Source organism: Caretta caretta, chromosome 8 (assembly GCF_965140235.1).
Source record: "Caretta caretta isolate rCarCar2 chromosome 8, rCarCar1.hap1, whole genome shotgun sequence".
NCBI lineage: Eukaryota > Metazoa > Chordata > Testudines > Cheloniidae > Caretta > Caretta caretta.
Genome location: NC_134213.1, coordinates 83,984,503 through 84,000,971, shown reverse-complemented (window position 1 = coordinate 84,000,971; position 16,469 = coordinate 83,984,503). Strand labels below are relative to the sequence as shown.

The 16,469-nt window shown below is 38.1% G+C and overlaps 1 protein-coding gene across 15 annotated transcripts in view; it reads right to left on the bottom strand.

Annotated features, from left to right (window-relative positions):
• Positions 1 to 16,469, bottom strand: part of FUBP1 (far upstream element binding protein 1) — a 66,085-nt gene that overhangs the window by 33,699 nt on the left and 15,917 nt on the right. For all 15 annotated transcript variants that reach the window (XR_012669714.1, XR_012669713.1, XR_012669712.1 and 12 more), the window contains 6 exons: positions 15,425 to 15,566; positions 13,660 to 13,820; positions 12,254 to 12,408; positions 12,087 to 12,166; positions 7,955 to 8,083; positions 6,853 to 6,927 (listed from right to left, as the gene is read on the bottom strand). Coding sequence is in view for 10 of the 15 variants with exons in the window: in XM_075131712.1 (XP_074987813.1) it covers positions 6,853 to 6,927; positions 7,955 to 8,083; positions 12,087 to 12,166; positions 12,254 to 12,408; positions 13,660 to 13,820; positions 15,425 to 15,566 (742 nt within the window). In the remaining 5 variants the exon portion in view is untranslated. The remainder of the gene's footprint in view (positions 1 to 6,852; positions 6,928 to 7,954; positions 8,084 to 12,086; positions 12,167 to 12,253; positions 12,409 to 13,659; positions 13,821 to 15,424; positions 15,567 to 16,469) is intronic.

Genomic DNA, 16,469 nt, shown 5'->3' with positions numbered 1-16,469 from the left:
GACCAAAGGTCCATCCAGCCCAGTATCTTGTCTATCGACAGTGGCCAATGCCAGATGCCTCAGAGGGAGTGAACCTAACAGGTAATGATCAGTGATCTCTCTCCTACCATCCATCTCCACCCTCTGACAAACAGAGGCTAGGGACACCATTCCTTAAACATCCTGGCTAATAGCCATTAATGGATTTAGCCTCCATGAATTTATCCAGTTCTCTTTTAAACCCTGTTATAGTCCTAGCCTTCACAACCTCCTCAGGGAAGGAGTTCCACAGGTTGACTGTGCACTGTGTAAAGAAGAACTTCCTTTTATTTGTTTTAATAAACAAGTTTATTGTTAATTAATGCTGCCCATTAATTTCATTTGGTGGCCCCTAGTTCTTATATTATGGGAACAATAACTTTTCCTTATTCGCTTTCTCCACACCACTCATGATTTTATATCCCTCTATTACATCCCCCCTTAGTCTCCTCTTTTCCAAGCTGAAAAGTCCTAGCCTCATTAATCTCTCCTCATATGGACCCGTTCCAAACCCCTAATCATTTTAGATGCCCTTTTCTGAACCTTCTCTAATGCCAGTATATCTTTTTTTGAGATGAGGAGACCACATCTGTACGCAGTATTCAAGATGTGGGCGTACCATGGATTTACGTAAGGGCAATAAGATATTTTATCTTATTCTCTATCCCTTTTTTAATGATTCCTAACATCCTGTTTGCTTTTTTGACTGCCGCTGCACACTGCATGGACGACTTCAGAGAACTATCCACAATGACTCCAAGATCATTCTCCTGATTACCTGTAGCTAAATTAGCCCCCATCATATTGTATGTATAGTTGGGGTTATTTTTTCCAATGTGGATTACTTTACATTTATCCACTTTAAATTTCATTTGCCATTTTGTTGCCCAAACACTTAGTTTTGTGAGATCTTTTTGAAGTTCTTCACAGTCTGCTTTGGTCTTAACTATCTTGAGCAGTTCAGTATCATCTGCAAACTTTGCCACCTCACTGTTTACCCCTTTCTCCAGCTCATTTATGAGTAAGTTGAATAGGATTGGTCCTAGGACTTGACCCTTGGAGAACACCACTAGTTACTCCTATCCATTCTGAAAATCTACCATTTATTCCTACCCTTTGTTCCCTGTCTTTGAACCAGTTCTCAACCCATGAAAGGATCTTCCCTCTTATCCCATGACAACTTAATTTACATAAGATCCTTTGGTGAGGGACCTTGTCAAAGGCTTTCTGGAAATCTAAGTACACTATGTCCCCTGGATCCCCCTTGTCCACATGTTTGTTGACAACTTCAAAGAACTCTTAGTAATCTATTAGACAGGATTTCCCTTTACAGAAACCATATTGACTTTTGCCCAATTTATGTTCTTCTCTGTGTCTGACAATTTTATTCTTTACTATTGTTTCAGGTAATTTGCACGGTACTGACGTTAGACTTACCGGTCTGTAATTGCCAGGATCACCTCTAGAGCCCTTTTTAAATACTGACGTTACATTAGCTATCTTCCAGTCAGTGGGTACAGAAGCTGATTTAAAGGACAAGTTACAAACCATAGTTAATAGTTCCGCAATTTCACATTTGAGTTCTTTCAGAACTCTTGGGTGAATGCCATCTGGTCCCGGTGACTTGTTACTGTTAGGTTTCTCAATTAATTCCAGAACCTCCTCTAGCGATACTTCAATCTGTGACAATTCCTCAGATTTGTCACCTACAAAAGATGGCTCAGGTTTGGGAATCTCCCTAACATCCCCAGCCGTAAAGACTGAAGCAAAGAATTCATAGCTCAGTGGTTTGAGCACTGGCCTGCTAAACCCAGGGTTGTGAGTTCAATCCTTGAGGGGGCCATTTAGAGATCTGGGGCAAAAATTTGGGATTGGTCCTGCTTTGAGCAGGGGGTTGGACTAGATGACCTTCTGAGGTCCCTTCCAACCCTGATATTCCATGATTTAGTTTCTCTGCAATGACTTTATCGTCTTTAAGTACTCCTTTTGTATCTCGATTGTCCAGGGGCCCCACTAGTTGTTTAGCAGGCTTCCAGCTTCTGATGTACTTAAACATTGTGTTTATTACCTTCTGAGGTTTTGGGCTAACTGTTCTTCAAACTCCTTTTTGGCTTTTCTAATTACATTTTTACACTTAATTTGACAGTGTTTATGCTCCTTTCTATTTACCTCACTACGATCTGACTTCCACTTTTTAAAAGATGCCTTTTTCATCTCTCACTGCTTCTTCTACATGGTTGTTAAGCCATGGTGGCTCTTTTTTAGTTTTTTAATAGTTTAGTTCTAGGCTGTAGTGGGCAATACAGAAGGAGAGGAATTCCTTCCTTAAGTATTAGTATGATACTTGGGGACCTCTGAACAATGCTTCTGAACAGGAATTAAGGTCAAGCATTTTATAAACATGTTAATGGGTGATCAATTGGAAAATTTTCTGATTCTTCTGTGGTGGCTGATGCTTCATCATCTGCCAAGATGTTACTGCAGAGCATGCTGAATGGGCTTTGATCCACTCAGACGGTTTATCTTTGGAACTCGCTGATGCAGAGTTTGACTATGAAAACTCTAGACATTTTCAGACCCAGGTTCGGAAGGTAAAGGAAAGCAATGATTACACCCTGAACTAGAAGATTCTACGATGATAAAATTTAAGAATGCGTCTCATACTCATAATGTGCAATGCTCTTTAGGGTAAAACTAAAGTAATGAACTCCCTCGATGTATGGAAAAAAGTTCCTTTGTAATTACTGATTCTGGGAATTATTCTGGAATAGTAAGTGACTGTCTTTGTGGAAAAAATAATAAAGCTTGTGCCTTCTAAGAGCAGACACTCTTCTTGCTGACATAATTGCAACCCGGAATCATGATTCTGTAAAGAAAATGTATGGAATTTACATCTTGTGTCTCAGTGAATAGGTTGTGAAGACTGCAGATCCGTAGATCTGCAGGAAGAGAGGATGGGTCTGACTGCTGGTTTGGACAGATGTACTACCCTATGGAATCTTGAAATACCTGCTTAATATTTCAATGATCTGAGCTTATAACACTATTTAATGCTGAGACAAAAAGAAACAAGTGGGAGATTTCAGACCAAAGAAATCCAGAACTACAGTTTCTGATTTCCTAGGATCTCTCTCCAAGCACCTGAAAGAATTTTGTCCAAATTTGTGTGTAGGCAGAGAAGATGAAAGGCTAGAAGAGTTTATTACTTAGGATGAACATCCCATCCTATTTAGGACTTGATGATCAATGACCAAGCTGTCAGTTTCAGGTAGTCAAGATTGGGATTCTGCAGCAGGATCTGCAACAGAGCATCCTAATTGGTGAGAAATTGAAATAAGACCATTAGGATAACCCCAGTAGGTCCAATCTGTGTTAACAATGATTATGCCTTCATCTTTTTAATTGCTTCTCCTTACAGTGGAAGGGATGGGGCCTTGGAAGCACACAAAGAAACCATTTAGGCCCTCTGTGAACCAGAACATATCCTCAGTTAACCTTGGTCTGTTTCCCTTAACTCTCCATTCCAACTGGATGGAAATATAACTATATGAGGGATAGCTTGGCTCTCTGGATATTTGCTGGAATACTTCTTCATTCAACCCATTCTGGGTTGTCTACCTGAAGAAAACTTAGTCCACTTTTTGGTTTTATGGTATCCTTTTATTTTGATCTTGATTGAAATAGGAGAATTCGTGCTTAAGCATTTAGACTTGAGATTCTTTGCACTCCCTCATTGATTTATATACGTAATGATCATTGTGTTGCCCGACTGCCAGAACAGCCAACCTGATTTCTCATCCCTAGGAAGCTGGTGGTATGGAAAAGGCTGGCCTCTTGACTGAAGAAAAGGTTCTATCATCACATGGACTTCCTGTTTCTACCAGCAGAGGGACAATCACAGTAGATGGCATCCTCATTTTCCTCTGCGTCTTGTTTGAATGGTCCTGGAACTCCTGAAACTCACATGCAGTCTTGTATATATTCATGTGACCAGAAGACCTGGGAGCTGCAGGTAAGGATGGACTGGTGTTTCTCCACAACGTAATGCCTTAGATCAGTGCCTGAATCTAGTCAAGCTTTTCCTATGTCAGGAACACACTGGCCCTCCTTGTATTTATCAACTTCTAAGCAACTATGTTGCCTAACAAGGGGTATATATGAGTTCCTACAGTCCAGAGTCTTGCTATCACCACTATTATTTTTGACAAAAATCTGGAGGCAGAGGATAGACCTAATTGCAATACTCTGCACTGGCAGTTTGGTAGGTGAAATTAATAAACTGCTGATAGCAGTTAAGCTTCTGTCAGGGTCCAGCAATATCAGATCATATGCAGGAGATTCTGCTGCTATACTGGAAGAGTGCCCTGTATTTTAATCTTCAGCTACCTGTTCAGTTTCTTGATGTCTAGGATGATCTGGACTTCACCTGATCTATTGCTTAATATGAAAATAGAGTAGACCCTGAGGTATCTTTGGTCTTAAAAAGACAAGCTCTATTGCCCCAACTTGCAATAAATGTGTTATTCAGTATGGATTGATGTTTGTTACTCTTCAAGGTTTGAGACAGAAAGAAGGAAGAATGTGGAGGAGACAACCCCAAAGTATTCTTGCTATGCTCTAGTACCCACTGTCTGATATGCTCTAGTACCCACTGTCTTGCTATGCTCTAGTACCCACTGTCTGAGTCATGAGTCTGTTGCGGACAGTCTCTTCCCCATGTCAGAGATCTCCCATTCCTCCCTTACAACCTCTTTGAAGAAAGAGAAGGGGAACTGCAAATTCTGACTTAATACTGAATAATATTTGCCCTTGGATATCAATTGTTCATCCTCCATTTTGGATGGATCTCAATGGGGAAATCACCTTTCTTGCCCATTACCTTGAACATGTCTGTGGAGAAATGACCTCTTCTGGTTCTCTAGCTCAGGGTTACAAAGGTTTAAAGTCAAGAGTACTCCTTTCATGAGATTAACTACAGCTGGAGCTAGAAGAGAAGGATAAGGATCTGGAATGCTTCCCAACTATTGAATTCCTCTTTGTTCTGCCCTTTTGGAATTCTTTGCCTTATCTTTCTCCCCCATCTGAGAACTGGTCCCTTTTTCAGGACTTAACCATGCTCTGGGCCCCTGTGCCCTTCATCATCTGATATGCACTTAGTAAGGAAATGAAGGGAAAGGTCCTTGAAGGAGCCTAGATCCTCCTTTGGAGGGAAACCAAGTTAGAATAAATACCAGATTTCTTGACAAGGACTGCAATTATCACTTTAAGAATGTGAGAAGAGACTTTTGAGCTTGTTGCCTTAGTCGTGGACTGGACCAATGGGGAAGGAGTTAATGGGAAAAATCCATGATCAGCAAGCATTGACCGGACTGTAGATTTACAGGCACTAAACAGGATCTGAATAGGACTGATTCACCCTTGAAGAGAAGTCTGAGCGGTTAAGGTAAAGAATGGAAAAGCCCAACCAACGTTAAGAATCTGAGCCCATTTTTGGCAAAGTGCTTTTAGGCTGGGAGAATTGCGACAGAACTCCCCCTCCGGAGATGGAAGACCTCTTAAATGGTTCACCTGCTCCATTTGGTCACAACTGCACATCATGCTCAGGAAAAGAAGAAATAGAGGTAAAGAAGACTGATGGGTGCTTTAATTTGGTGCACCATGCCCCTAAAAACTGCCCCTGGATGAAGACTGAAAAGAAGAGAAATACTGCTCACTGCTACTCCAAGTCTGCCTTTTTAAACACAAGTATGATAATGGAAAAAGTGAGAAATCAAAGCTGCTGTTATTTGCATGGCCAGAAGCAGGAATTCTGCAGTATGCCTAAGGATATGGCTGAGCCTCATGAACGAGATTATGTTCAAAATGGGAGAAGAGGTCATGACCCAGAAAAGTGAATTAGCACCTATTGGCAGGTCTGACACATCGGTGCCAAATTTTCCTTCTTTACTGAAGAAAGGAGAAATAAAGAAATGACTGACAACTGAACAGCAAAGTGAAACATGTATCCCTTCAAAGAACCACAAGTTTCACTTTTATTTTAAAAAACTAGTCAAAGCTAAGAACAAGCACTAGCTGTAGGATTTAGTTTATAGCACTTAGCTGTTGCACAACTAATAACAGATTTAAAAAATATGACATGCCATATAAAACCTATAGAAATGGCATTCATTTGTAGCAAGCTTTGTTATAAAAAACTAGACTAAACAAAAGACAATAATAAAAATAAAAAGACATAAAAGTGGTCATCTAAGAGCAAATGTTAAACAGATGAACTTCCAAACCAGGAAGATATACAACAACTTTATAAAACACACTTCAAATTTCCAGATTCCCAAAGGCAACATAAAAGAAAGAATGAACTCCAAATATTGGAAGATTTTTTAAAAATTTGTATTTAAGTTGAAAAAGATTAAAAAAATAATGCTACTTTGCCACTCAATAATTAAATATGGGATGTTTCATATGTTACACAGTGTAGTTTCTTTGGAAATCATGTTTGCTTAAAAAAAACAAACCAAAAAAACACTTCTACATCTGTTCCTCAACGCCAGCTAGGGAGTAAAGGAATTTTAAGAAGAAATATACACTTTCCCTCCCCGAATGTGGAACACTGCCCATTGCTGACTGATAGCACAATGAAAAGATAACATTTTAATTACAGTAAGATTTCCTGGCACAATGTGCTCAATTACTACAATAGAAGAACCTAAGCCAATTGACTGTGGCATTAAACAGTTATATTTTTATTGCTAAAACTCTGCCAAATCAAACGTGAACACCATTTTCCCCTTACAAAGATCTACTTTTTTAACAAACCAAAAATGAATAACATACCCATTTTTTTGTAGTACTCTTCCCAAGCTTTGGTGTAATCAACCTGCCCTGCTGGTGCTGGATTTGGTTGTTCTCCTGATTTATAGGAAGTAAAAATAAAATAATGCATGAATTTAGTTATATACTTAAACAAAATGTTTGTATACTAACATTTCCAAGCATCCAGCTATTAATTAATTTGAAACAAAAAATGGCTTAAATATTTACATATAATTTACTTATGAATGCAATTAATCTGCTACAACACACTATAAAAATAAGCTTATTTACTAGCTAATGCTAAAATAACAAAACTGTACATAATCATTAGTTCAAAACTTAATACTTTAAATTTCAAGAATTCAAGAAATCTATAACACTCACATACTGTGCAAATGCCACTTGCAGTCTAAAATGTTTTAGACCAGGTGCACACACAAAGTTGTACAGATATAAATCACGGTGTGATTTTATACTGATTTAGTTAAACTGGTATGACTTTGTGCTTGGACTCCCATATTGGTTTAAACGAGACATAAAAATACAGACGTGTCACAGCACACTATTATGGAAAAATTGCTTACTTTCTCATTTTATCTGTATGAAATTTTAGTTTGTATTAACTTCACTAGTGCTTTTTATGTAGCCTGTTGTAAAACCAGGCAAATATCTAGATGAGTTAATGTATCCCCTAGAAGGCCTCTGCATACCCCCAGGATATGGGTACCCCTGGTTGAGAACCACTATTTTAAAGTATCAGAAGGGTAGCCGTGTTAGTCTGGATCTGTAAAAGCGGCAAAGAGTCCTGTGGCACCTTATAGACGAAGTGGGTATCACCCACGAAACCTTATGCTCCAATACGTCTGTTAGTCTATAAGGTGCCACAGGACTCTTTGCCACCATTTGAAAGGTTATCCCTAACACTCATGAACCTGAAGCAAAGCTGCAAGTTTAAAGTTTTGGCATTAGAAGTAAGGTTTTTCCAACACAATAGGCTAATTTGCAATAAATTAGCCCTTGTATGGGAGAACCCAATCAACATTTACAGGATAAAAGTCTAGGTGGTCCACTATTTTCCTTCAATAATGAGCAGTTTTTCCTTGTAACAGATTGATCTGTGTACCTTGTCCATTAGTTTGGGTCGTAGGTGGTCCACCAGGAGGGGCTGCAGGTGGCGGCTGTGCTTGCTGCTGATAATAGTGAGCATAATAAGCTGCCCATGCTGCTGAATTGGGGTCTGTTCCTGGTTTACCTGAGAAATAAACCATCACTCTCATATAGTATAAGCAGTAGGCTTTGTAAAAAAAAAATTCTTACAGATCAAGAATTTTTCTGGCATTCCTAATTTGTCTTCTGAGAAATTTTAATGAAATACTTAATTTTTACCGTAGCTATGTGTATATTGTAATTCATTTTAACCCATTAAGATCAACTGAATTTGGTTACACTAAAACACAAATACATTAAAAATGGAAGTTATGAAAAAATTTCTGAGCTAAGGTTATCACATTAACCAAGTCAACTTCATTGTCAAGTTTTCGTATTACAGCACACAATCTGTCATGGGGGATGGCTGGGTGTTTAGTAAATTACATATGTGCTACGAAGTGTACTTTTGTACAATATTGCTGACCTATGGGTGTTTTAGTAGCCTAACTATACAATTTACATTGCTAGAGGCGTGGTTCAGGAATTCAAAGATTTTAATTTTTTTGTATTTAAAATGTCCATGGCACTGTAACATGGACATTTTTTGTTTTGATCAACGTAACTCTGCAGAATTTCAACAAAAGTTTTCCCAATGTAATCTCACACTAACAGCATCATTTTGGGGGTAAGTATGGATATAGTGAGATGGTTTTAGCAAAGGAGTTTCATTCTTTTAAATAAGTTTGCAATTAACCTGTTTTCCCTGTTAAACATTAAAGACAGTGTTAATCACTTGGAATATGCAACAAGTGTCCCAAGATCCTGAATGCCCATCCTTGCATAGCTATGAATATCAGGCAATTTTACAGTTTTAGCTGTTAAAAGGTGTAAACCATGTTACCACTGTTACACCTACCTTCTACATATCTGATCATCTCTTTCCCTTCCATCCATTATTTTTAATTATAGCTAGAGTCTCAAATGTCTTTGCTTCCAGTCCTCTTGGTTCTCCCATTTATCCACATTCACCTTTTAGGAACAATTTTCTCTTTCTGCTGAACCACATGAAGATAATTACACCACCAGTTTGCAAAAGAAGCTTTCAGGTACATCAAGGATTGGAAAACTTCATGTGGCTCAGCAGCAAATGTGGTGTGTGTTCTTGAAGCTTATGGATACCTGTTTATGAACATGGGTGGCTAATCAACAGAGTTGGAGGCAAAAAAAATTACAACTGGGATTCTCAAGACAGAACTAAGCATATGGGAAAAGGATGATTGAAACTGCACCCATGGACAAAATCAGTGAGGGAGCACCACAAACTGAACAGATGGAAAAAATTACATAGGTGCTCTGGAGAGAACTAATGGGGTAGAGCAGAGGAGAAAACAATAAAACATTACTAAAAGAAAATGAAAGCCAAATACTGAAAATGCACACAGCACTAAAACAGCATGTTCTAAATATAAGAATTTTAAAGTTAAGTATTTTAAAACACTGGGCCAGATCTCAGGGAGGAGATTTAAGACCCTCCCACCCCCCAAAAAACAAACAAACAAACAAGCATCTCTGACCTGGCTGGTCCCAAGGAACAACTTAGAGTTAACTTTTTTTTTTTTGGAGGGTGTGGTGAAAGGGATGCTGAAAGGGGGTAGTGTAGGAGCTGCTATGCCAGCCCTACCATCGAGGCATTCCCCCAGTACCAGGGGAATTCTTGTGTAGCCAGTTAGTTTGCTTTGTGGCTGCAGAACAGTGCAAAGCAAGGGACAGGATCTGGTCCACTGATTCCTACTTATTCTAAAATGCTGATACTATTATAGTCCAGTTCATCAATTACAAAATTTCAGTTTGATCCTATGATCTCTACGCTAGTACCAACCTAACACTTGAACCATCCTAATACCACCCCTAACTATACACTGAGTCACTCCTTGACTGAACACTGAATGTTTACTGAGAGAATACAAACACCAAGATCAAGGTTTGTCATTCTTTTGCTTCTGCACTCCCATGCAGTTCACACATTAATTTATTGAAAGTTTGAAGAATTGGGCTACCCATAGATGTAAACTGATTACAGTGCTCTCTAGCCCCATCAAAGGAAACTGTAACAGAGAAATTACTTTGAATAGCTCTGCTTTAAAGAACTGAAGATGGGGATATTTTTATATGAATTACTACATCTGTGCATCTCCAGTGCTGTTACAGATGTCAGAAAACTAGAATTTGAAGAATGCTTGACAAAGACCAGTAAAATGAAGAAAAAGAACTCTGCTCACAGCAGAGATGGCCAAAAGTTCTCCATCATTAGAATTACTGGGTCAGGACTAGCGTTGGTCAGAAATGGACTCCCACCGCCAAAAATGTTGACTTCTGGTGAATAACTGAAAGCCCCCCCGCTTTTTTTTTTTTTTTTTTTTGGTTTAAAACAAAATTTCGATTTGGAAATGCTGTAGTGACTCATAGAATTTAAGTTTTAAAGAACCTCATGCCCCTATTATCTACAGACCAGGCTCCTGGTTAGACTGCATCTCCCAAAACTGCACCACAGTCTCCTGTTGATCCACACATCATAGGTGTCCCCAGCTGTAGCGTAGCCCAGAATCTACAGTCCAGAAAGGGAACGAGATAAACTACGACCTTGTCTACACTAGAATTTACTTCGGTATAACTTACGTCACTCAGCCCAACCTTCGCACCGGTTTAGACAGCGCTATGTTGGCAGGCGAGCTTCTCTTCCCAACTGCCCTTCATGGGAGGTGGAGAAATTAGGCCAACGGGAGAGCTATCCCGTCAGCTAAGAGTATCATCACCAGAACCACTGCAGCATCAGTGCAGCTACAATGTTGCACTGCTTCTAGTGTAGATGTAGCCTGAAACTCCCATAAAACAGCAGAATTTCAAATTGCAGCCAAAATTGAAAAATATTCCCATTTACTCGTGTTTGGTTTTTCAATTGAAAGCTGGCATTTTTCCACAGAAGCAATTTTCTTTTCTAAAAAAAAATCCAATTTTCATTCAAAAGTGGTTTTGAGAGAAAAATTTTCAACTAGCACTAGCTGGGATTATTGATGAATCTTTTGTACAGCAGGAACAGAGCCTCAAGATCATACTTGTGCCATGCCAAAATGTAAATATTCTGCAAACAACACGTGCCCAAGGTTTTAAAAAAGGCAATGCAAAACTGAAAATACTGCATCACTATCACTATCATCTAAAATTTAAGATGTTTGCACTTGGAAGAGCAACCCTACCAAAAAATCACCAATTTCTCAATACAACGATGATAAATAGAGACTGTGATTATTTTCAAAGTTTCTTCAGGTGAAGATTTCTAAAAGAGGATGGACTTCAGAATAGATTATGAAAAAAATAATTAAGTACTGAGAATGAAATCCCAGAACCTGATGATCCGGAACAACTTTAATTAAATTAGAATTAATAGGGACTGAAAGTTCTGAAGAATACCCACCCCTCAAAACAGGGAAGAGAAACATGGGAAGTTTGGAGCAATTTAAGGGGCTTAATTTCATCTGGATCAACACTACTTACTCAGAAAAGATTTTGTTACAGCAGAAATAGTAAGAAACCATGTTCACTAATAAATTAGAAGGGACAATGGTCAAATGTAAAACCCCAAATCTATTTGTTAGAGAGGATCACAGAAGCATAATGTGTCAGAGGAATGCATCTGACATAGTGGTCTCTCTGAACAAAATGGGCACAAAGACAAAAATGAAAGTGAATTTAATGGGAAAAGAAAACTTCACTTCAACACTGTAAATAATTCTGATATTCAACGGACTAGGAAAACGGAAGTGAAATTGGGATGCATGCCCCCAATGTTATGCTTTCCTTAACAAGAAGAAAGCATAGTCCTGCTTTTCTGGCAACTGATTTTCCACAATTCACCACCAACACATGGTATATGTGGAAGTGCACATTCAAAGTGGGTATCAATGAAGTAGATTCCAAGGAGAAACAGCTTTTCAGATTTACTCGTATAAATAAAAAGAAAAAACACACTTTTAAAAGCAGGCCACGTACAATCATGCATTGAATGTGTGCCTGAACAAAACCTTTTATAAAAAGACTGAATTTCTTACCTGGATCTGGTGGATTTGGTGGCTGCCAGTGTGGATAGGCATTTCCCCACCCTTGTGGAGCATATGGGGCTGGAGGGCCACTGTAAAAGACAAAGAGCCACTTATAATGAAATCCAATTTGAGAATCAGCTTTTGAAAAAAAATAAGATAACTGAAGTGTTACTTACTGAGGTGCAGGACCAGGAGGCCCTGGATTATAAGGAGCAGGATTATACGGTCCCATAGGATTGCCAGGACCTGGTGGTCCAGGAGGTCCATGTGGGCCAGGAACAACACCATGGGGCCCATGAGGAACAGGTGGACCCAAAGGATTTACTGGACCCTATAACAGGAAAGAAGTGGGCGGGGGAAGAGTGACCCCCATGTTTTCACACACCGGAAACACAAGTCTGAATTCCAATAGAAGCTCATCTAAAAGGTTTCACCCAGGTGTTCTCTAAACTTTTCCTTCCAAGCGCTGATTCATTAGGAGTTCTTTCCTAGCTAGCACTCCAATGCCTTCCTCCCATTGATTTGGTTCTCAAGGACCACGCCATTACAACACCCACACTGTTTATGGACAACCTCTCCTAATAACCAACAACAGCGGGTTTAATGTATCAAGATATTCAAAAAATCAAAATACTTCATTCTGTTGACCACCAGAAAAGTCTTTATGTTCACGTACAACTGATGATTGAGAGACAGTAATTAGACAACCACTGGCTTAAACTTTACTAGTAGGATTAAAAAAAAAAAAAAGACAGAGGATATGAATGTTCTGAACGAAGATATGCAGATATAAAACAAGTCATTCTTCATTTCAACCAGAGAATTCATTTAGAAAAATTAAATGTGACAAGTTTTACTTTTAATCAAAGGATATTGTTTCAGTTCAATTCTCTGCAAAAAAAGAACATTACCAAACTATGCATGAACTATTCTGAGCATTGTATAAAAATCAATACAGGTTTTTTAGTCCAATTGCTCACTGTTTGCATACTTGGATACTTAATTACAAATTCCAGATGCACAAAAACTGTGAAAATAAAGTCAAGAAGAAATTATAACTATGTGCAGGCAAACAAAAATGTTTTAAATAGAAAAAGCAGCAAGACTACATTATGAACCATGACTGAAACAAATCTACCTGAAGAGAGTAAGAGGAGTTTGTAAAGAACTAAGTTAGTGTTTAATGTAGCTTTTTAAAAAACTTAATAGTTTAGTGGACCCAAATTGGTCTCCTAGGCTGTCAAATTCTTCATTATTCACAGAACAAGAACAGCAAAAACTGCATTCTGTCTTCTTCCCATTTAATCCTTCACCTCTCAGACTACCATCAAGAGTGAAAATTAGGCTGTGATTATGTTTACATGTCTCATTTTACAATCAGATGCAGATTAACAACAACTTTTAGTTATTATCAACCAGTTAATAACATTTGAACAAGCAACCCAAAAGAGGGAAGAAATAGAAAACAGCCTCAGCCATTCAGTTCAACTTCCTGTATTATCTCAATTGTAACTTGAAGCAATAAGGGATGAGTGTACCGGGGGCCTTTACAGCAAGTAAAAATGCCTTTTCGAATACTCACTCCAATCTTTTCTTCTATAAGTTGCCGAGCATAATCAATTTGTTGTGGTGTCCCGCGGATAGTAAACAACTTCATGTTAGGATCTGCATTTGGTGGAGGATTTCTCTGAAGTTCTATTCTAGCCCCAGATTGCTGACTTATGCTTTTGATAGTTTCACCACCTGTAATCAAAACATCCACCTTTGATGGCAAGACATTTAACTTACATACTAAATAAGATATAAGCAAAAGCCATCTACAAGGAAGTAAGTAAACTACTAAATTACAGAGTTGATAACCTATTCTTTTCAGTTACACATGGTATACAAAAAAATAAAATATTTCCTTGGGTCTGACATATTGTAAACAGTAGAGACCCAGCCAAAAACACACAAACCAAAAAGCAAACAAAACACCAGCCCCAAGGAAAGAGACTGCAAGACAATATCAGTATCTGAAAACCAGTTCAGTAAGAAAGTCATAGAATAGTGCTTTTCTTGCACATGCAGACATGTCACTTATTTAAACTGTAACAAAGTATTAGACAGGAAGATTTCTAAAATTATAAACAGATATATACACTTCACAGAAGTGTTCAATAAAATGAATTATGCATATAGAAATCAGTAAATTTTGTTATTAAGTAAAAATAACCAGAGGAAGGGAGAAAAGATTTAGTTGCCAGTTATGTAATACTAAGAACAAGATAAAATACAGGGAAAACAGAATGAACAAAAAGAAGGAACCTCAACTTCAATTTAAAAGGACACTTAATTTTAACTGACTAACGAAAAACCCGCCTTCCAAATAATGTGCTTTAAAATAAACAAAAACCAAAAAAAACCCCCACAATATTTTTTCCCCGTCTGTTGAAGAGCACATACCTGAGCTCCTCCAGAGCAGTGCATGAATGGTGTCATCACGTTAGTATGAATGACAGAAAATACAACTGACCAACAGTGAAGTTAATTTTTGAACAAGTGCTACCAACTGTGCACAAGTAAACTAACTGAAAAGATAAGAACATTTCCCTCTCTAGTCTCCTTTATTTGCAGTAATTTCAAATGTTACTTATAACACTAATAGCTACACAGTTTTCAGATGGGAGATGCAAGCTTGTATCCATTTAAACCATGCACTAGCATTCCAAGTCAAAAGATGAACTACAACAGATCAATAATTTGTATTGTCTGAAAGACTCATTACAGATGAGTAAAAAAAGACAAAGGTAACAATCAAAGAGAATCTCTCATTTGACAGTGTAGTACATCTTAAGTTTTAATTAAAATATTTCAAAGCCTAGTATCTTCTATAAATTGTGGTATTTTGTAAAGGTAAAAAAATCTTAGTAATGAGACTTCATTTTATTAGATCTTTGCTGAAAAGTGCAGAGATTTCTTTTGACACATAATTACAGTATGTGTGATAAGGAAAGTCTAAATTAAGATCATACTAAAGAACAGTTACACGCACTTGCACCAATTGGAAAAAGGTGAGAGATAAACATTTCAGCCTTTAGTTTTAAAAACTTCAGACTTATTGTTATATTTAAATAATCTTAGCAATGTGCACATTACTATGGCTACCAGAAAAAAAACATTCTTTCCTAAAGAAAAAGGAAATTAGTGCTGCATTAATCAACATGGATACAATGTGATTACATTGTTAAACTAAATTGAAAAAAATCAATGCACTTTTTGCCAAGATTTCTGGTATAACTAACTACACAAAAATGTTAAGTACTATGATTTCTAGTTAGAATATATTTTAGTTTAAAATATATTGCCTTTTCCAATGATTAATCCAGTTTTTCCAGTGGGTACAATAAAATTAAATTCCTGTAATCCACCAGGTGGCCCCATGTTCCAGTTGCCTTGGCCTCTACCCCTTCCTCGACCACCAGGTCCTGGACCACCAGGATTACCAGCCTAATGGAGGGGAAAAGTAACAAGTTAGCACACACTATTAAAACTTACTGCCTCATTTACCGCAATTAATTCATTAGTGACAACAGATGACTCTAGAACGAAGCCCACTGCCAACTAACAAGTGTCAGATTAATACATTTAGAGGCTTTATTATTTGTATATACACACACACACAAACAGTAACTTATACAGTTAACATTTAGTTTGATAAGGATTTTTCATTGAAGTGCTTTCAGTCATTTTATGTTCCTGCTTAATTTCAAGATTACCCCAAGTACTGACATACCACAGGAGTCCAGTGGTCTTCCTCAAAATCACTCTGAGGTGCAAGAGGAGGGAAGGAAGACCACCTGGCATCCAGTAGGTGGAAGTGAAGAGATGGGAGGGAAGGCAGTAGTGGCTGGATAAAGGGGACAGGGTTCAGAATGGTGAGGGGAAAAAGCACATTCCAGTTTCGTGTGTGCGCACATGCACATAAAGAAGTGGGTAACTGTGCTAGCCTACAGTGCCCTGGTCAGAAAAGTCTGTATAGGAAGCTTTTATGCTCCTGCATCTGATTTAGCACATAGTTGAAGCATATGCACTAAACATAGCTCCCCCTGAAGAATTAAGCAGAAGGTAATGCAGTTAAACACACAATTGCTGCTGTATTTTTTAAAGGATAACCACATACAGTACCCTGCATTTCTGCAGCTGAGAGAGGTATTCACAGACAGAAAACATAAAAATGTTGAAACCACTCCTTTTGTCCCAACCACTTTTTTAAAAAAAAGTTAAAGCTTTAAAAAAAAATAGTGTGGGAGGGCAAAAAACAGGGATTTCACAGGGAAAAGGAGAGTTCCTCACAATACAGCAACACACAATTGCCTGCCTATTTCAGATATAAAGGTGGGACCATTAGCC